The sequence below is a fragment of the Saccopteryx bilineata genome, chromosome 3, assembly GCF_036850765.1.
Source record: "Saccopteryx bilineata isolate mSacBil1 chromosome 3, mSacBil1_pri_phased_curated, whole genome shotgun sequence".
Classification (NCBI taxonomy): Eukaryota; Metazoa; Chordata; class Mammalia; order Chiroptera; family Emballonuridae; genus Saccopteryx; species Saccopteryx bilineata.
This window is the reverse complement of record NC_089492.1, coordinates 52,434,015-52,456,162: the sequence shown is the minus strand read 5'-3', so window position 1 is coordinate 52,456,162 and position 22,148 is coordinate 52,434,015. Positions and strand designations below refer to the sequence as shown.

Below are 22,148 nucleotides of genomic sequence, written 5' to 3'. Positions count from 1 at the left end.
GGTTTGCAGCTAATGTGCTTTGCAATCCGACACCAAGAGCAAAGGAAGGTGAGTTCTAGGAGGCTACAGGGCGGCAGGGGCCTCTGGCTTTGTTTCTCTGCCTGGAGTGAAGATCACCCACAACTGAGGCCACACCCCCATGCTGTGTCCTTCTGTCGGGCAGATAAGTTATTTTATGCTCACTATTATTAAAGATGGCCTCTGCTCTCACCTGGTGATGCTCTCATGTGATACAGCTAATTGCCTTTCATGTTTGGGAAGGGGCTTGGTTATGCTAATGTGTGTTGGGGGAGGGCTCATGCCCCAAAATGTTTTAAAAGGAGGAGCTAGGAGGCTATTTTGGGGACACCACGTTGTTCCAGGAGAGAGAGAGGCCACGTGAAGGAGAGGAGACAGCCAAAATGGAGGCGAACAGAGGTGGGAGCCTTTGATTTTAGGAAAAAAATGGAAGGAATGGGTTTTGGTGCCCATGGGTTTGTTTTTTACTTGTTGGCCGTACAAGTCTAGAATAAAGGAAAATGGCCCACCAGTTTTTGGCTTTGCTGTTTGTTTATTGTCTGTATGGATTAAATGCGAACCTGTATTGGCCAGGAGGCTGTGATGGTGGTCGTGGCTACTGGCCATACACCTTCTGTTGGGCAGATAAAATGTATTATGCTCACTTTGTTAAAGGTAACAGGAGGAGGCCCTCGCCCAGGTGATATTAATGTGTGTTGGGGTGGGCTAAAGGCAGGCAGAATCCTTTAGCCTGGGGCTTGGTTTTGGGATTAAGCCTTTCCTACCCTTTTTGATGTAGGGCGGTACAATCCTATCATGCCTCAGAGGGTGACTTTGTATTAGAGACTTCCCTGTTTTGTATATTGGATTAAGGGTTTGGATTTCTACACTATAAAATGGGGACGGAATGAGAGTTTGGCTCTTGGTTCCTGAGGTTAGCATGAGAGAGCAGAGAGAATAGAGCCAGCAGCTGGAGGAGGCCATGTGGAGAAGGCCAGGAAAAGCAGCCAAGATGGCGGAGTGCTGAGTGAGATGCCAGTTTGTGTAGAGTTTGTATCTGGGATAAGGAAAGGAGATGGGGAACAGAGGTGAATAAGTCTGGTGAGCTAGAAACCTTTGATTCTAGGAAACTCGGATAAGTCAGTAGCTTTGTGAGCACTGAATGTGACTGGGTTTTGGAGCCCAGTGTGTATTTTTACTTGCCCGCCGGGTGCAAAGCTAGAATTAAAGACTATGGCCCACCAGTTTTTGGCTCCGCTGTTTCTTTGCCGACTGTCCGAATCCAATGCGAACCTGCATGGGCCAGGCTGCTGTGATAGTGGCCCTGGCCGTGCCTCCTGGCTTTACACCTTCCTAGGTCTCTGGGCTCAGCTGCAGCTCATACTACTTACTCCTGTAGGAATGGCCACCAAATCTCTTTGCTCCTCCTTGCTGAAGGGAGAACCAGCCACCACCAGATTCTTCCCCTCTCTGGGCTGAGGCCTGCTGTGAGCTCCCAGCGGCAGGGCTGCATCATGGCTGTCTTTAGTCCTTCTCTCTCTCACTTAGCCCTCTTGCTACCACTTCCCAACCTTTAGATATTTCATTGTTCAGATCTCTTAGGTGTGCTTGTGCACTGAGCAGGGAATCCTTCAGTGAGTTATAGCTCTTCCAGTTGTTGAAACTTCAAAGGGAGAGACCAAGCTATTCCTCATGTGCCATTCCTCTGATTTCACTCACTAATATTGGATGTTATCAATCCTTTTGATTTTTTCAAATCTAGGGAGAAATAGTAACCACTATCATCTATTGTTTAATTATGTTTATATTTTTGTATTTATTATGCTCATCTTGTTTCTTAATCAGTTATTGTCTTTTTCTGTTAATAGGGTTATTTGCCTAATAATTTGTAGGCACTCCTAATACATTCTGTATAGTAATCTTTACCCTTTTTATCTGATATTTGTGTTTTAAATATTTTTATTGTGTCTTGTACAGAATTAAAATTTTAAAAATATCCTACTTATCAGTATTTTCTTTTACGGTTTCTGAATTTTATGCTTGGCTTAGGATGACCTCTTACTCTGAGGTTATAAAAATACTGTGTACATTTGTTTCTAGTGTTCTTATAATATTTTTAAAAAGGCTTTTAGATCTTTAAACCATTTGGAATATATAATTGTTTATATATATATATGTGTGTGTGTGTGTGTGATCCATTTTCCCCAAAGGAACAGCTGTCCATGCTAACAAAATTAGCTTGTCAAATTTTATTTTTAAATTTCACAAAAATCTTGGCATTGTATTGAATTTGTAGGATACTTTGGGAGTGACTTTAGGGTTTACTCATACACATAGATGGCACTAGAGATTTATCAACTGAATTGGTCCATAGTAAGTGAATTCTGTAGTCATGCGACATGTGATGATATCTTTGAGATGTGACACATTGTAAAATGAATTTGAAATGGAATTTTTATTTTATAGCTATTGGAGGTTTCATGTTAAAATTTAGTTCAGTTCTACATTTGTTGACTACCGCTTTAAGCTAGATAGAGTCATGTGCCTTATAACAACATTTCAGTCAACAAGGGGCCACATATACAACGATGGTCCCATAAGATTATAATGGAGCTGAAAAATTCCTATTGCCTAGTCATGTTGTAGCCACTTAGCACAATGTATTACTCACACATTTGTGTTGGTGCTAGTGTAAACAAACCTACTGTGCTGCCAGTTGTATAAAAGTATTACACATACAATTATGTATAGTACCTAATACTTGACAGTGATAATAAATAAATATGGTACTGGTTTATATATTTACTATACTTTTTTTTTTTTTTGTATTTTTCTGAAGCTGGAAATGGGGAGGCAGTCAGACAGACTCCCGCATGCACCCGACCGGGATCCACCCTGCACACCCACCAGGGGGCGTTGCTCTGTCGCGACCAGAGCCACTCTAGTGCCTGGGGCAGAGGCCAAGGAGCCATCCCCAGTGCCCGGTCCATCTTTTGCTCCAATGGGGCCTCGGCTGCGGGAGGGGAAGAGAGAGAGAGGAAGGAGAGGGGGAGGGGTGGAGAAGCAGATTGGGCGCCTCTCCTGTGTGCCCTGGCCAGGAATCAAACCCGGGACTTCCGCACACCAGGCCGACGCTCTACCACTGACCCAACCGGCCAGGGCCTACTATACTTTTTATTGTCATTTTAGAGTGTTTTGTTTATACTTATGAAAATATTTTTGCTGTTAAACTTATGCTGTTATACCAGCAGAACTTCACACATCTTGTGTTTACCATGTCTTTTGACTGCATCATTTTCTTTTGCACTTGACTTGATCTCATGTTGTTTTATAAATTCTGAGTGTGTTTACAGTAGTGTACAGTAATGTCCTAGGCCTTCATTCACATTTTCTCACTGCTCTTCCTGACTCACCCAGAGTACCTTCCAGTCCTGCTAGCTCCATTCATGGTAAGTGCTCTAGATAGCAGCACCACTTTTTACCTTTTATACTGTATTTTTACTGTATCTTTTCTATGTTTATATATATTTATATACACAAATACTTACCTTTGTATTACAAGTACCTATAGTATTCAGTACATTAACATCCTTTACAGGTTTGTAGCCAAGGAGCAATAGGCTATACAGGTATGGAGTAGGCCAGTGTTTTTCAACTGCCAGTCCTCAGACTGCTGCCAGTCTGCCAGAAATTTTATGCTGATTCATGAGTTAACCACCCTATGTTGTTACACAAGAAAGTTGAAGGGGGTTAGGGACACAATTGTCATAGTCGAGTAGGTGGTAAGATGATTTACAGTTTACTGAGAATAACAAGTGGCTTAGGTTTGGGGTTTAAAGAGAGTAAGGCAGGAATTGTCAGGCTGAAGAGCCAGGTGAGGGAGATGACCAAGAAGGGAGCATCCCTGAAGAATTCTGTGGGCCTCTTATAAATTAATTTCTAAACTTACTCAAACCGTTCCAGATTTGGGTGTCTTTCACGGTCACCACATTTTCGAGTCTTTTCCATTCATTGTAGTGATGGGTTTCTTCAGGATGTTTAAGGTCAACAAATTAGTGTTTTTACCAGTAAGCTATGAAATTACTTCATTTGCTTATCATAAAGATAAGTGGGATCTGAAAACAAAATCCTCATGTGGGAACTAAAAGATAGCTTGCATGTATCCCTACTAACTTAATCTTGTATTTCCCAAATATTTACATGTGGAAAAGACTAAAGATTGAGGTAAAACTCTTGTGCTTTATTTTTACAGTGAAAACGCCCATATTTCTTTCAATAATAAAATGGAACTATGCTAATTTAAAAGTTTTGTTATGAACATGGTTAAGTTGTAAACTTAAAAATGTGTTATTTAGGTTGGCAGATTTTGATAAATTTTCAACAAAAGAACTTTTTAAGCACTACTTCTCTTACCAAATATTTGAGACTGACATACTTCAAAGCACAGTGCTTTACATTAACCATGGTTACACACACACACACACACACACAATCTACATACATATATTCTAAGATTAAGTCGGACCCTATTGTTTTATGAGAAGTAGTCACCTCTTTAGGAACTGGTAATTTGGGTCCTGTAATGGTACTGATAAGTGAAATATGCAAAACTGAGCTTGATGGAAGGAAGGAATTGCTGAGAAATACCTGAATGTATTTTCTTTGGAGGAGGGTAATCGGGTACTGAGCTCATGCAGAACAAAAGCAGTCCTGTGTGTTCCAGTGGATGTCCATGGTCCAGGCAGCATGGGGTCTTCTAGTCACTTAGTGTATCCTTTTCCATCCACAACTATGTCCATCCAATAACTATGCGGTTGTTATTGTAAATGCAAATATAATATCTTTCTAAGACAGCCATACCCATTTTTTTATAAGTATCGCTAAAGGTGGCTGCAATTTTATTGTGAATATATAGCTTTCTGTGGAAGGAAGCATCTGCTGTTAGAATAGCCTGAGAATTACTTCAGCAGAAGACACTGCTACCTCTAAATCCCCTGTACTAGACATAGTCCATGAGTTTTTATTATTTTATTAATAAATATATTTGATAATATTCTATGCTTCAACTGATTTCTCAGATAAAGACTGGAGCAAATCTTTATAGACAGCAGAATTCATGAATCGGGGGTATGAGTCTCTGTGCATTAAGGTGTAAATCTGAAGTTGTGCATCATCGAATATGTGTTGGGATGGCTCCACCATATTCCTATTGATGACTTCTCTTACTCGGGAGTCTAAGCTGACCTGTCAATAGAAACAAGTAAGAGTTAGATTAGATCACTTTCTCCTTGGAAATCCATCCCAAACTTCTGGTTTTTGGAAACTTCTGGTTTTTAAAAATCCCAAACCTACCAAGGTGACCCATAAATCTAATCTGCTGAAAGAGAAAATGAACACAAAAGAACAGGTTCTGAAGCTTTAGTGGCATCAAAAGCCCCTGGAAGGCTTATTAAACAGTTTAGGTCCCACCTGAAGAGTCGCTGACTCAGTAGATCTGGGGAGGTCTGATAATGTGTATTTCTCACAAGTTCTAGTTCATGCTAGTGGGGGTCATACTGCTTTAGAAAACCACAACATTGTTTTGCTTGTTTAAAATGAGTACTTAATAGACTGAACTCCTTGCTAATTTCCTAATAGCATTAGGGATAAAGTCTGGATATATCCGAGGCTGCAGCTACTAGAACACAATAGCAGATTTCTGGAAATGAGTGCTAGGCTGGCTGGTGAAGTGGAAATTGAGTCAGAAGCACCATAAAGGGATTTTAATTGTGGAGCCTGTATTTAAATCCCAACACTATCACTGTTGTTTGGAGGGCCATACTCTAATGAACTCCAAAGAGTGGGGATAATGATGATGATATTTGATGAGGATTTAAGGAGAATTTATTTAAAGTGCTTGGAATTTATTCAGTCCTTAAGGGATGTTGGCTCTCCTTGTGCTGATGCTGGCTCATCCTAGACAAAGCTATCTCACAGAGTCGAGCAAGCTACTAGGTTCAGACTTTCCCGTAAAGCACCAGATAAATGAGTACAAGCCAAAGCGACAAATGGGAACTCATACCTTTCTGTTCTGTGTGAAGAATCTTAGCCAGACCATCTCTGCACAGGGCCATGGTGGTTCTAATGTTAGGCAATGCACATTTCTTTTATATAAAACTCAACATATGATTAGCTAAACCATGAAATACTGACTTCAATGACCTGTCTTTCCAGATGTATCCACTCTCGTCCATATATCCACAGGTAATTCAGTCCTAATACATTCTAAACAGATTCCCAGCATCACCAAATCTTTTTTTTTGGTTTAGCCTGTGAAGGAATTGAACTATAAATCCCACCCACTTCTGAGTCCTTTTCATCCTTCCCTTTTTCTCTGGCTCTATATTCAGTCACAAAGTCTTGATGGCCCTACCCCTTTAACACCTCTTGAGTCTGTCCCCTCCCCTCCTCTCTGCCATGCCCCTGTGGAGGCTGTCTCACCATTTACTGCTGGATTTGTCCAGCCTCCTAACTGGTCTGCTGTCAATCTAGTGCCTCTCCATGGGTTCAGCCAAAGGGACCTTTCTAAAGTGCAGACTCTGACACTCCAGCTTCAGCCCTTTGCACTGCTTGCCCTGCTTTTAGGATCAAATCCAGAGCTTCCAAGTTCCAGGCTATTCAATGACAAAACTGGGGTTCAAACCCAAGTGAATCTGACCCCAAAGTCTATGCTCTTAAAATTTTTAAGCTTTTACATCTCAAGTAATAGATGGAAGGAAAGGGTCATCTTTTTGTATCATTCTTTATACGGTTGCTAGGAATTTTATATACTGTAAATTTTTGTCTGCATAGTGCTTTAAAGAACAATGATGAAAAATCTTGCTTTAAAATAAAAAGGGAAATCATAACAAAATGAAAACATGCAGAAGCCTTAAAAGCCAAATATTCTATTGCTTTGGTTAATTCAAAATGGACAGAACTTTTTGAACCCCATATTCATACAGCTGTCAATTGAATATCTCCAACTTCAAAGTGCAAACAAACACAAGTAGGCAGAAATGAGCCTGACTGTCTTTATCTCAAGCATACTCCACATCCTGTCTGCCTAGTTTCAAAAAACTACCTCACCATGTGGTCTGCCCAAACCATAGATGCAGGAGTTATTCGAGACTCTGGATAATTTCCCTCAAATCAAACCCTTTTCCTCTCTTTTCTCTTCAGCTGGCCTAGTCAGGGTCTCATCACATTCATTTAGACTACTCAATTGGTCCTCTGTCCACTGCTCTTCTAATCCATTCTGTAGTCCTACTGGTCTTTCAAAACTCCAAACTTGGTGATATTACCAGTCTAAAATCCAAGGGCTTCCCAGATAGAAAGCAGAAAAGCTCAGCATGCCTCCCAATTTCATGATGCTCTTGGACCATCCACTTTTCTTACTCTCTTCTGGCTGCCTGCCGGTGACCCTCAACGTTTAGTAAACATGTTACCTTTCAGCCATACCAAACTCTTGACAACTTCTTTCACTGTGATATGACAATATTTTTATCTTTGGCCCATCTAATCTTATCCTCTGAAATTTCATCTGTTGTGTTTCTTGTAATTTTCTTTTTATTATCCTCAGTCTGTCCAAGGCCTCTCTGAGTATATTTCTCTCATTCCTGCCTCCCCTTACCCCCACTGTTGATGGCTCACTGCACCAGCCCCTTAGGACCCTGCGGTGTTGAGGGAGCTTCATGTTACTCCGCCTGTGTGTGTGAGTTCCCTGACAGGAGAGGTCCTGTTTTATTAACTTCATATTCTTAGCACATAGTAGGAAATAGTGAACGATTTTATAATTAGGGCCACAAGGAACTTAGTTTTGAGATCGACCTAACCTCCTAGATTTGGGAATAAAAAGAACAGAAACTCAAGAGATGAAAAGTTGCTTAATTTCATTCATAACTTTTCTGGCATTAAAAAAGGACACTGGCAAAAAACCTTTGAAGCATCAGTACCATGTTAGTGATGCTACCATAAAAAATAAAGATACCTATAAAAAAAGATTTTGCTCAGAATAAAGGGGGAATTTTACTTAAAGAAATGCTTATAGAGTATACTATTTTAAAACAGCATTAATAGTAAAACAGATTACTCCTGGAGAAAAAATTATGGATACTTTTTTCAGAACAACATACAAAATTTTCACAGATTTCAAGGTGTAGTTAGAGCCCTTTTGTGGAAACATGGTGAAAGGGATTTGAATACAGTTGACCCTTGAACAACACCAATGTTAGGAGTGCCAACCCCATGCAGTTGAAAATCCATGTATAACCTTTGACTCCCCCAAACTTTACTAATAGATTATTAATTACTAGAAGCTTAACTGAAAACAATGAACACATATTTTGTATGTTATATGTATTATATACTACATTCTCTCTTTTTAGGGGAGGGGAAGGGAGGGAGAGAGATGAGAGGCATCAACTTGTAGTGGTGGCACTTTAATTTTTCATTGATTGCTTTTATACATTCCTTGACTGGGGGACTACAGCCAAGCTAGTGACCTTGGGATCAATGTCACCGATCCCATGCTCAAGTTGGTGACCCTGTGCTCAAGCTGGTGACCTCAGGGTTTTGAATCTTGGACCTCAGCATGCCAGGTCAGTGCTCTATCCACTATGCAACCACCACTCAGGCCATATATACTATATTCTTAAAATACAGTAAGCTAGGGAAAAGAAAACATTAAAAATGACAAGAGAAAATATGTTTACAGTACTCTATTGTCTTTATTGGGAAAAATCTGCATATAAGTGGGTCTGCACAGTTAAGACCAGGGTTTTTCAAGGGTAACTGTACTATGTATTAGATGGAGTCATTTTCTATATTTTTGATTAGTTGTAACTGTGCCAGGTGACCAAACATTGAAGGAGTGAATCTTATCCATGGCTTCTTGGGAAAAACCTTTTTGGTTGATACATACCTCTTTAGGAGAAAGAATTGAAATGTAGTCTTCATATATTATCCTTGCCTTTTCCTCAATAATGCTTTTATTAGCTTCTTTTTTCAGTTCCTCACACGCCATCCAGAAAAGCATATTTTCTTCACTGAATTCTGTTCGAAGGAATTCACGGAAAGTGTTCCTTCCTGCTGGAGTGAGCATTAACTTGTCGAAGGACTGCGCCCAGGTGATGACCTCTTCCAGAGTAGGAGTTGGGCTTAGAGACCAAAAGGGAGCTGTGTTATTGGTAATTAGTTTGAATTTCATCATTAGAAACCTATCTTTTTCCTCTCTGAGAATGAAAATGTGCACTTAGTTCCTTTTAGGAAGGGCAAGAACTGTTCTTGTTTGCTTAAGCCTTTACCAAAAACACAAGAGTTTGATACTTTTAAATTGTTTAGCTAGATTTCATGGCTGTCACCCAAATGCTTGCAAACCAGATGGCTAGAAAGGCTGCTGAGAACATACTTGTTTACATCTCGGCACATCTTGGAAAAGTTTTTAAATTATAGAAGTAAAGAGAAATCCTGTAGTCACCTGAGCAAAAACTCCAATCACATGACAAACCTAAGTCAGCCCTGACCACACTGACTTTCAAAATAGCAATGGGGCACTGTCTACCTAGAATTTTTTTAAAAAACACGTAAGAGAATTTTAAAGAGGAGAAAAGAATGTAACTTATAGAAATGCAGGTTATGAAGGGCGACAACAAAAGCGAGCATTTATGAATTCATCATTTACCTTAAGGACCAGGTCATCCCCAACAGCTGTTTGCCGTGGTGCCACATTTACACACTGCTCTGACTCCCCTTCACGGAGAGAACCATTAATCTTGCCTTTGGGTTTTCTCTGTTTTAGTTGATTTTTACTTACATTTAATTATATTCTGTCTGTTTCACAATGATATTTTTTTCCCCTTACCCTTTTTTCCCATAGCTTCTATTTATGCATGAATCCCGGAAGATGTATTTTTTACTTTCTTTTTAACTTTATGAAAATGCGTTCTGGCCTGACTTGTGGTGGTGGCACAGTGGATAAAGCATCAACCTGAACACTAAGGTTTCTGGTTCAGAACCCTGGGCTTGCCCCATCAAGGCACACACCTGCTCCTCCCCACTGCCTTTCTGTCTCTTTCTCTCCTGCCTCTAAACTCAATCAATAATAATAAAAAAAAATGGTCTCTGCAACTTGCTTTTTTCACCCCACACTAAATGTCTTAAGGTTTCACCTACATTGCTATGTGTTGCCAGAACATAGCTCCTGGGAAGGATTCATCTCTAATTTTCCATTCTTGTACTACCCTCTTCTGGTTTTGGTCTCACTGTTACACTGGCCTCTTAGACATTTGAGTAGTTACATAAGATTCGTGTAAGTTTTGGAAGCATTGATTCCTGAAATGTTTTATGGAACTAATCTATAAAATCAAGTGGGTCCAGTGTTATTTTGTAGGAAGGTATTACTGTGTTGATTGTGTCCCCTGAAAAAGATATGTTGAAGGTCCTTTTCCTTAGCACCTCAGGATACTTCCTCATTTGGAAACAGGATTTTTGTAGATGTAAGATGATGAGTTCATTAGCGTGAGCCCTAATCCACTATGACTGGTGTTCTTAAAAATAGACATACACATACAGAGGGAAAACAATATAAAAACGCACAGGGAAAAGACAGTCATGTGACTGGCATGAAAAAGCTATAAGATGAGAGATGCCATGGATTGCTGGCAACTATCAGAGCAGCTAGAAGAAGAAAGACCCTCCCTTAGAGACATTGGAGAGCATGGCCCTGCTGGTGCCTTGATTTTGGACTTCTGGCCTCAAGAAAAGTGTGCACCTCTGGCCTCAAAAAAATAATATTCAAAAAATTAAGAAAAAATAAAACATGTACCATTTGTTCCGTTTACCCCATCATAGCATCTTGCAAAATGTAGTACAACTTCCCAGTCCTCCTGGACATTGCTGACAGTTGAATTCTGCTTACATTTTTTTGTGATTTCATCTTTAATTGGTTTAAAGATTTCTGACTATTATTTTATATTTTAGGACAGATACTTACAACATCTTTAGTCTTTTGGGCTCTAAATATAATTGTTGTTTTTACTTATTCTCTCGTGGTGGGTAGTTGACTTTTAGTTTTGTAATATTTGGTTAGTCTTAATCTTTGGCAAAGCTGAGGATGATTTCTTTCCTCCAGACAGGATGTGTATTTGCTTCTTCTGAGATCTAGAAAGTGTTACTGACCCAGAATCATTTCAGCTCCTTTCAGGGATCTGGGCTTAATGTGGGAGTCTGTTTCAACACCTTGCCCTCACCTGGCTCTGCACTTGCCCTTAGTGAAAACCTTTCCTATGCTTAGCGGCCACTACTCAGGATTTTGCTTACTTTTTGTTTTCGTGTTTCAGGTACTTTGTCATTTTTCTTACTTTCTGTGAGCCCAGCAATGCAATAACTTTGAGAGTTATGCAAAATCTGTTGTTCTGCATTGGGAAGGCCCTCAGATTATCTACTTTGACACAAGGCCACAAACTATTTAGTTTTAAGGGGTTAGGGATGTATGTATACCCAAGAATTTGCTATGTAGATAACTTGTCCTTCATGTAATTATGTAAAGGCCATAGAAAACCACATATACAAAGATTCACAATGTAAATTCTATGCTCTTTTCCTGAAATCATGTCTTGAAGATGGGTTACAACTGACCCAGCACTGCAACATAAATGAAAACCTCAAGACCAGAGGAAGTAGCTGACAGAAAAAGAGTAGTCAGCAGAAAAAACAATCATAGATGTCTAAAGAATACTTTCAATTTTAGTTTCAAAATTAGATTCAGTGTGTAAGATGGGTCCCGTTTCAGTACAACTGTGTGCAAATGCACAGAAAATTCCTTTGAGAACACAGAAAAAACTGTTGACGGCAGTTAGTTATCTGGAGATTGGGACGAGGTCTGGAATAAGATTAGCATTTTATTGTTAAACTTTCATATTATTTGATTTTTGTTGTTATAGTGGGTATTTAAATTTCCGTCATGAGAAAGTATTCTGTATGAAATCATAAAATAAAAGTTAGATTTCTAGCTAACTAGTTAGCTAAAAATTGTTTTAAAAGATGTTTAAAAGATAAGTTAAAAACAGTAATCTACAAAAAAAAAACCCGAATTCTTTTTAAGAAGGATACTTAAATTGGTAAGGCTTACTAAAAAGTATGCTAAATTATATTCCATAAATATGAAAATTTAAAAGATATTTTCTTAGTCTTGTCAATTTAAATATATATTTAAACTAATATATATATAAAAGAATGACTTTGAAACACTTAAAGGTAATCAGTAGTATATTTTTTTGTTTTTTTGTTTTTTTAATAATTTTATTTTTTTAATGGGGCGACATCAATAAATCAGGATACATATATTCAAAGATAACAAGTCCAGGTTATCTTGTCGTTCAATTATGTTGCATACCCATCACCCAAAGTCAGATTGTCCTCTGTCACCTTCTATCTAGTTTTCTTTGTGCCCCTCCCCCTCCCCCTTTCCCCATCCCTCTCCCCCCTCCCCCCCGTAACCACCACACTCTTATCAATGTCTCTTAGTTTCACTTTTATGTCTCACCTACATATGGAATAATGCAGTTCCTAGTTAGTAGTATATTTTTTTTAAAAAGAGGGAGCATATAATTTCCATTAGTACTAAAGAACATAAAAGCAGAGAAAGCACAGTTTACACAGCAAAAAAATTTAAAATTATAAAAAAAGTAGATAATTAGGTATTACAAGCAGACTGTCAAAGAATATACTAGAAGATTAAACATCAATAATCATCAAAATAACTCACCTAATGTAATTGGATTTTAATTCTCTATTTAGAGACAGAGACTAAAAACTGGGCTAAAATCCAACAAAATACTATTTTAGGGAAACATGCAAGATATTACCAAAAATTAAAACCAAATACACAGGCAAAGATATATGAAGCGAATGCAAATAAGAATAATATTAATATCAAAGTAGAAATGGAAGCAATGGAATTAAACTGGATTAAGAGTCATTTTATTTTTTAAATTTAATTTATTGTGTTTACATAGATTCTAGTGTCCTCTGAATTGCATGCCCCCTCCCCTGTATTCCCTCAACATCTCCCTTGTCCCCCTCCCCATATCACCCTCCCCCTTCCCTTCCGGTTTAATTTTGTTCCTCAGTTCACATTGTATCCTGGATTCCTCAAATGAGTGAGGTCATATGATATTTTTCTTTCTCTGCCTGGCTTACTTCACTTAACATAATAGTTTCCAGGTCCATCCATGTTGTTGCAAAAGGTAATATTTCCTTCTTTTTCATGGCCCCATAGTATTCCATAGTATATATGTACCACTGCTTTTTAATCCACTCGTCCACTGACAGACACTTGGGCTGTTTCCAGATCTTCACTCTTGTGAACAGTGCTGCCATAAACATGGGGGTGCATATCTTCATTTGAAACAGTGGTATGGCGTTCTTCGGATATATTCCTAAAAGTGGGATGGCTGGGTCAAAAGGCTGTTCCATTTTTAATTTTTTGAGGAATCTCCATACTGTTTTCCACAGTGGCTGCACCAGTCTGCATTCCCATCAGCAGTGCAGGAGGGTTCCCTTTTTCTCCACACCCTTGCCAGCACTTACTGTGTGTTGTTTTATTAATAAGCGCCATTCGGACTGGTGTGAGGTGGTATCTCATTGTGGTTTTTTTTTTTTTTTAATAAATTTTTATTAATGGTAATGGGATGACATTAATAAATCAGGGTACATATATTCAAAGAAAACATGTCTAGGTTATTTTGTCATCAAATTATGTTGCAAACCCCTCGCCCAAAGTCAGATTGTCCTCCGTCACCCTCTATCTAGTTCTCTGTGCCCCTCCCCCTCCCCCTAACTCTCTCCCTCCCTCCCTCCCATGTCCTCCCTCCCCCCCCACCCCTGGTAACCACCACACTCTTGTCCATGTCTCTTAGTCTCATTTTTATGTTCCACCAATGTATGGAATCATGTAGTTCTTGTTTTTTTCTGATTTACTTATTTCACTTCTTATAATGTTATCAAGATCCCACCATTTTGCTGTAAATGATCTGATGTCATCATTTCTTATGGCTGAGTAGTATTCCATAGTATATATGTGCCACATCTTCTTTATCCAGTCTTCTATTGAAGGGCTTTTTGGTTGTTTCCATGTCTTGGCCACTGTGAACAGTGCTGCAATGAACATGGGGCTACATGTGTCTTCACGTATCAATGTTTCTGAGGTTTTGGGGTATATACCCAGTAGAGGGATTGCTGGGTCATAAGGTAGTTCTATTTGCAGTTTTTTGAGGAACCACCATACTTTCCTCCATAATGGTTGTACTACTTTACAGTCCCACCAACAGTGAATGAGGGTTCCTTTTTCTCCACAGCCTCTCCAACATTTGCTATTACCCGTCTAGTTGATAATAGCTAATCTAACAGGAGTGAGGTGGTATCTCATTGTAGTTTTGATTTGCATTTCTCTAATAACTAATGAAGCTGAGCATCTTTTCATATATCTGTTGGCCATTTGTATCTCTTCCTGGGAGAAGTGTCTGTTCATGTCCTCTTCCCATTTTTTTATTGGATTGTTTGTTTGTTTCTTGTTGAGTTTTATGAGTTCTTTGTAAATTTTGGATATTAGGCCCTTATCTGAGCTGTCGTTTGAAAATATCAGTTCCCATATAGTTGGCTGTCTGTTTATTTTGATATCAGTTTCTCTTGCTGAGCAAAAACTTTTAATTCTGATGTAGTCCCATTCATTTATCTTTGCCTTCACTTCTCTTGCCATTGGAGTCAAGTTCATAAAATGTTCTTTAAAACCCAGGTCCATGATTTTAGTACCTATGTCTTCTTCTATGTACTTTATTGTTTCAGGTCTTATATTTAGGTCTTTGATCCATTTTGAATTAATTTTAGTACACGGGGACAGGCTGTAGTCGAGTTTCATTCTTTTGCATGTGGCTTTCCAGTTTTCCCAACACCATTTGTTGAAGAGGCTTTCTTTTCTCCATTGTGTGTTGTTGGCCCCTTTATCAAAGATTATTTGACCATATATATGTGGTTTTATTTCTGGGCTTTCTATTCTGTTCCATTGGTCTGAGTGTCTATTTTTTTGCCAATACCATGCTGTTTTGATTATCGTGGCCCTATAATATAGTTTAAAGTCAGGTATTGTAATGCCCGCAGCTTCATTCTTTTTCCTTAGGATTGTTTTGGCTATTCGGGGTTTTTTATAGTTCCATATAAATCTGATGATTTTTTGTTCCATTTCTTTAAAAAATCTCATAGGGATTTTGATGGGAATTGCATTAAATTTGTATATTGCTTTGGGTAATATGGCCATTTTGATTATATTTATTCTTCCTATCCAAGAACAAGGAATATTTTTCCATCTCATTGTATCTTTTTCGATTTCCCTTAACAATGCTTTGTAATTTTCATTATATAGGTCCTTTACGTTCTTTGTTATGTTTATTCCTAGGTATTTTATTTTTTTTGTTGCAATCGTGAAGGGGATTATTTTTTTGAGTTCGTTTTCTAATATTTCATTGTTGGCATATAGAAAGGCTATGGACTTTTGTATGTTAATTTTGTATCCTGCGACCTTACTGTATTGGTTTATTGTTTCTAATAATCTTTTTGTGGAGTCCTTCGGGTTTTCGATGTATAGGATCATATCATCAGCAAAAAGTGATAGCTTTACTTCTTCTTTTCCGATATGGATGCCTTTTATTTCTTTGTCTTGTCTGATTGCTCTGGCCAGAACTTCTAGCACCACGTTGAATAAGAGTGGAGAGAGTGGACAACCCTGTCTTGTTCCTGATTTAAGGTAGAAAGTCCTCAGTTTTATGCCGTTTAATAGGATGTTGGCTGATGGTTTATCATATATGGCCTTTATCATGTTGAGATATTTTCCTTCTATACCCATTTTGTTGAGAGTCTTAAACATAAAATTGTGTTGTATTTTATCAAAAGCCTTTTCTGCATCTATTGATAAGATCATGTGGTTTTTGTTCTTTGTTTTGTTGATATGGTGTATTACGTTAACCGTTTTGCATATGTTGAACCATCCTTGAGATTCTGGGATGAATCCCACTTGATCATGATGTATTATTTTTTTAATATGTTGTTGTATTCGGTTTGCCAGTATTTTGTTTAGTATTTTAGCATCTGTATTCATTAGAGATACTGGTCTGTAGTTTTCTTTCTTTGTGCCATCCTTGCCAGGTTTTGGTATGAGGGTTATGTTGGCCTCATAAAATGTGTTTGGAAGTATTGCTTCTTCTTCAATTTTTTGGAAGACTTTGAGTAGAATAGGAACCAAGTCTTCTTTGAATGTTTGATAGAATTCACTAGTATAACCGTCTGGGCCTGGACTTTTATTTTTGGGGAGATTTTTAATAGTTTTTTCTATTTCCTCCCTGCTGATTGGTCTGTTTAGGCTTTCTGCTTCTTCATGACTCAGTCTAGGAAGGTTGTATTGTTCTAGGAATTTATCCATTTCTTCTAGATTGTTGTATTTGGTGGCATATAATTTTTCATAGTATTCTACAATAATTCTTTGTATATCTATGATGTCTGTGGTGATCTCTCCTCTTTCATTTTGGATTTTATTTATTTGAGTCCTGTGTCTTTTTTCCTTGGTGAGTCTTGCCAAGGGTTTGTCAATTTTGTTGATCTTTTCAAAGAACCAGCTCCTTGTTTTATTGATTTTTTCTATAGTTTTTCTGTTCTCTATTTCATTTATTTCTGCTCTGATTTTTATTATCTCCTTTCTTCGGCTGGTTTTGGGTTGTCTTTGTTCTTCTTTTTCTAGTTCCTTAAGGTGTGAAGTTAAGTGGTTTACTTCGGCTCTCTCTTGTTTGTTCATATAGGCCTGAAGTGATATGAACTTTCCTCTTATTACTGCTTTTGCTGCATCCCAGAGATTCTGATATGTCGTATTTTCATTTTCATTTGTCTGTATATATCTTTTGATCTCTGCGCTTATTTCTTCTTTGACCCATTCATTTTTTAGAAGTATGTTGTTTAGTTTCCACATTTTTGTGGGTTTTTCCCCCCTCTTTTTTGCAGTTGAATTCTAGTTTCAAGGCTTTATGATCAGAAAATATGCTTGGTACAATTTCAATTTTTCTAAATTTGCTGATATTGTCTTTGTGGCCCAACATATGGTCAATTCTTGAGAATGTTCCATGTACACTAGAGAAAAATGTATACTCTGTCGCTTTGGGATGAAGTGTCCTGTAGATGTCTATCATATCCAGGTGTTCTAGTATTTCGTTTAAGGCCACTATATCTTTATTGATTCTCTGTTTGGATGACCGATCTAGAGCCGTCAGCGGTGTATTGAGGTCTCCAAGTATGATTGTATTTTTGTTAGTTTTTGTTTTAAGGTCAATAAGTAGCTGTCTTATATATTTTGGTGCTCCTTGGTTTGGTGCATATATATTAAGGATTGTTATGTCTTCTTGATTCAACTTCCCCTTAATCATTATGAAATGACCATTTTTGTCTCTGAGTACTTTTTCTGTCTTGTAGTCAGCATTATTAGATATGAGTATTGCTACACCTGCTTTTTTTTGGGTGTTGTTTGCTTGGAGTATTGTTTTCCAGCCTTTCACTTTGAATTTGTTTTTATCCTTGTTGCTTAGATGTGTTTCTTGTAGGCAGCATATAGTTGGATTTTCTTTTTTAATCCATTCTGCTACTCTGTGTCTTTTTATTGGTAAGTTTAATCCATTTACATTTAGTGTAATTATTGACACTTGTGGGTTCCCTACTGCCATTTTATAAATTGCTTTCTGTTAGTTTTGTATCTAGTTTGATTCTTCTCTTTTGTTTTTCTATCATTTGTTTTTGTTTGTTTGTGTTCCATACTTCTTTCCTCTGTTGCTACCTTTTTTAAGTCAAGTGTTTTTGTGGTGGTTTTTTTAAGGGTGGTTACCATTAAGTAATGAAAAGGGTACCTACCATATTCATTATAGTACCCTATCTTATAAGTATTTCTGCACTTCATCATCCTTTGCTACTGTTAATCTCCATCCTCTCCCCCCTTTCTTTCCTTTGTTGTCACAGTTTAAGTTTGGTTTTATTGTGTTCTTGGTGGAGCTGTTACTTGTGGTGTTGTTTTCTTTTGTTCTTTGAATCTGGTTGGAAAATCCCCTTTAGTATTTCCTGGAGTGGGGGCTTTCTGTTGATAAATTCTCTCATCTTTTCTGTATTTGTGAATGTTTTTATATCTCCTTCATACTTGAAGGATAGCTTTGATGGGTATAGTATTCTTGGCTGAAAGTTCCTCTCTTTCAGGGCTTTAAATATTGGGGTCCACTCTCTTCTAGCTTGTAGAGTTTCTGCTGAGAAATCTGATGATAATCTAATAGGCCTTCCTTTATATGTTGTACTCTTCTTTTCCCTGGCTGCCTTGAGAATTTTTTCTTTGTCATTGGTTTGTGTCATCTTTATTATGATGTGCCTTGGAGTGGGTTTGTTGGGGTTAAGAAAACTCGGTGTTCTGTTTGCTTCTTGAATTTGAGGCTTTAGTTCCTTCCACAGGCTTGGGAAGTTCTCGTCTATTATTTGAGTATATTCTCCATTCCATTTTCTTTCTCTTCTCCCTCTGATATACCTATTATTCTTATGTTATTTTTTCTGATGGAGTCAGACAATTCCTGTAGGGCTTTCTCGTTTTTTATTATTTTTGAGTCTCTTTCTTCTTCTCTCTGTTGTGCCTCAAGTTGTTTGTCTTCTATTTCACTAATCCTATCTTCAATCTGGGCTGTTCTGTTAGCTAAGCTTGTTACCTCGTTTTTCAGCTCGTGAATTGAGTTTTTCATTTCTGTTTGATTTGTTTTTATAGTTTCAATTTCCTTGGTAATATATTCTTTGTGTTCATTGAGTTGTTTTCTGATCTCCCTATATTGCCTTTCTGTGTTTTCTTGTATATCTCTGAGTATTTTTAAGATTTCTATTTTAAATTCTCTGTCATTTAGCTCCAAGGCTTCCAATATGTTAAGTCTTTTCTCCATAGATTTTTCCACATCTATTTGTGTTACCTCTCTTTCTTTTGTATCGATAATATTCGATTTCTTCTTTCTTATCGGCATCTGAGGGTGGTCTTATTGATAGCACTAATTAGAATTAATAAAGGGTAAAAAGTAAAAAAAAAAAAAAAAAAAAAATTAAAACACCCCACAAAAAAAAAACACAGTAATAATTTGTTATTTCCCCCTTTTTTTCTCTCTTCTCTTTCCCTCCTCTCCCCTCCTCAGGGAAATATCGTGCCTATAATGGAGGGCCTGATTTGGGGTGAAGAGTTCAAGGGGCAAAAAAAAAGGGAGTAGGGACCTACTAAATGCAAAAAAAAAAAAAAAAGGAAGAAAATCTTAGACAAGCATAAGATGATTTGCTTGTAAGTGATGGTCGACTAAGAGATATAATGAGAGGGATAAAGGGGAACCAGAAAAAAGGACCAAAAAAGAATAATAAAGAAGAAAAAATAAAAATAATAAGTAAAAATCTGTTGTATTAAGTGGAGCGAAGACTAAATACAATGGAGACCTTGGGTTGGGAGGACCCAAAATGCCACAGAAATAAACAAAGAAGAAAAAAAAAATAAAAACAAAAGCAAAAAAGAGAAATAAAGCCAAAAAAAGCCTTGAGTCCCAAATTAACTAATTTGTTCGTGATTGAGGATTATATGGGAGGAAAGTAAAATGAGAAAAGAAAAAACGAATAGAAAGGAAAAAATAAGAAAAAGAGAAAAACGAAGGAAGAAATAAAATAGGAAGAGAAAAAAACAAAATAAAGCAAGACAAAAAAAACAAAAGAGGAGAGAGTGAAAGTTAAGTGTTTTGGAGTATAACCTTAAAGGAGGGTGAGGATGAAGAAGAAAAATAAAATGCAACACTCATGGGTAGTGTAGTTCAAGAAAGGGGAAGCATAAGATGGGCAGAGAATAGAAGGACCGAGGTGGAGGAAATAAAGGCAAAAAGATAGAAGAAACAAACAACAACAAAAAAATTAGTGGATCAAGTTGTAAAGTCTGTGGGTTTTTCTTGATTTTGAGAGGTTAACTTCTTCCTTTTTCTTTTCTCTCCCTCTTCCTGGTCGGTGACTCTGTACGCCATGCTCTGCCCCTGTGTCACTCTTAGGTAGGGATTTGCAGTTGATGGGATTCTATGGCAATGTCATATAATTGGCTTTAGTCTTGCTGGAAGTAAAGGCTTGTTGGCGTTTGCAGGGTCCAACGATGAGAGAGTTTGCTTTCCTGGATTCTCTCTCCTAGTCCCCCCTTTCTGAATTAGCAGCCTGGTGATCCAGCTATAAGGCTGCAACTGCTTCTGCCTGGGGAGTAAGAGGCTCAAAGAGCTGGGAAATCCCCACTCTATCCCCACTCAGTGCAAGGCTTTGGGAAAGGCTCTGACAGGGCCTCCAGTGTAATCAGGCGGGGGTGGGAGTCCATTGTTGTCAAGGTGACTGTTCAGCGCCTATCATTTAGTTGGACCTCTAAACCCAGGCTTTCCACGCTTTGTAGCCTGTTTTTGCAGGGAAGAAGAGGCACTAGTCTCTGCTTACGACTAGTGTAGTATAGACCTTATTATCTGCCAAGTCCTTCTTGTTAGCGTTTATCTCTGAATATGGAGGCTCTATCAATCAGAAGTTGCCCCCGCCCCTTTAGCGAGAGGCACTAAAAAATATCACGCCTCTTGTCTTGGATCGCTGAACTGAGAGAGATCTTATCAATTAGAACCGAGGGTGCGCAGATTTTATGGGTTAAGCTAATTTCAGTGATTGGGTCGCAGCTGTGCTTCGGAAGGTATTTTAGGCTGCCTGCGCGCGCCCCTCCCCCAACGCTTGATTGTTAGCTTGAATGGCTGGGTGAGGTGCCCCGCCCACAGAGAGAATCTCCCAAGCCTCTCCCGCTCGCCCCCCCGCTGGCTGCTGGACCGCACCTGGCGCAGGATAATGGAGCCCCCTGGGTGTGCGGGCCCGCAGGGCGCCCTGGGCATGTGGAATGCCCAAGGCACGCGTGCGAATGGGGCGCTCCGGGCACCGGTGGCCGGCGACCCCCACTCGCAGTGTGCGGGCCGCTGGGAACGTCAGCGGTGCTCAACCGGACTGGGCGCACGCACGGCTGCTCGCGGCGGCTCGTGGCGGCCGCTGGCGGTGGCGGTTCGCGGCGGCCGCTCGCGGCGGCTCCCGGTTCCCAAGTATATGGGCTGACTCACCACAGGCGCACTTCCTTGCGGTTTGAAAGAACGTCCCTGTGGTCGATTCCTCCACACCCTCGTCTCTCAGATTCAAGTGATAACAGTCCTTTCGCTATCAGTTTGTGTGGAACTCCGGAATGCTCCGAGGATAAATTTTTCTGTTTCTAGTTGATAAATTTGTTGTGATTTAGGGGAGAGCTGTCGGACGCGCTGCTCACGGCGCCATTTCCGTGACGTCACTCCTCATTGTGGTTTTAATTTGCATTTCTTTAATGATTAGTGATGTTGAACATTTTTTATCTGTCTATTGGCCATCTGTATGTCCTCTTTGGAGAAGGATCTATTCATTTCTTTTGCCCATTTTTTGATTGGACTGTTTGTCTTCCTGGTGTTGAGTTTTTACAAGTTCTTTATAAGTTTTGGTTATTAACCCCTTATCAGACGTATTGTCAAATATGTTCTCCCATTGTGTGGTTTGTCTTTTTATTCTGTTCAGATTGTCTTTAGCTGTACAAAAGCTTTTTAGTTTGATATAGTCCCATTTGTTTATCCTGTCTTTTATTTCACTTGCCCGTGGAGATAGATCTGCAAATATATTGCTGCAAGAGATATCAGAGAGCTTACTGCCTATGTTTTCTTCTAAGGTGCTTATGGTTTCATGACTTACATTTAAGTCCTTTATCCATTTTGAGTTTATTTTTGTGACTGGTATAAGTTGGTGGTCTAGTTTCATTTTTTTGCAAGTAGCTGTCCAATTTTCCCAACACCATTTGTTAAAGAGACTGTCTTTAACATTGTATGCTCTTACCTCCTTTGTCAAATATCAATTGTCCATAAAGGTGTGGGTTTATTTCTGGGATCTCTGTTCTGTTCCATTGATCTTTATGCCTGTTCTTATGCCAGTACCAAGCTGTTTTGAGTACAATGGCCTTGTAGTATAACTTGATATCAGGA

The 22,148-nt window shown here is 38.6% G+C and overlaps 1 protein-coding gene across 3 annotated transcripts in view; it reads right to left on the bottom strand.

Annotated features, from left to right (window-relative positions):
* Nucleotides 1-5,010: 5,010 nt before the first annotated feature.
* Nucleotides 5,011-22,148, bottom strand: part of RGS20 (regulator of G protein signaling 20) — a 128,423-nt gene continuing 111,285 nt past the window's right edge. For all 3 annotated transcript variants that reach the window (XM_066266125.1, XM_066266126.1, XM_066266127.1), the window contains 2 exons: nt 8,939-9,173; nt 5,011-5,241 (listed from right to left, as the gene is read on the bottom strand). In XM_066266125.1, coding sequence (XP_066122222.1) covers nt 5,053-5,241; nt 8,939-9,173 — 424 coding nt within the window. In that variant the 3' untranslated portion in view covers nt 5,011-5,052. The remainder of the gene's footprint in view (nt 5,242-8,938; nt 9,174-22,148) is intronic.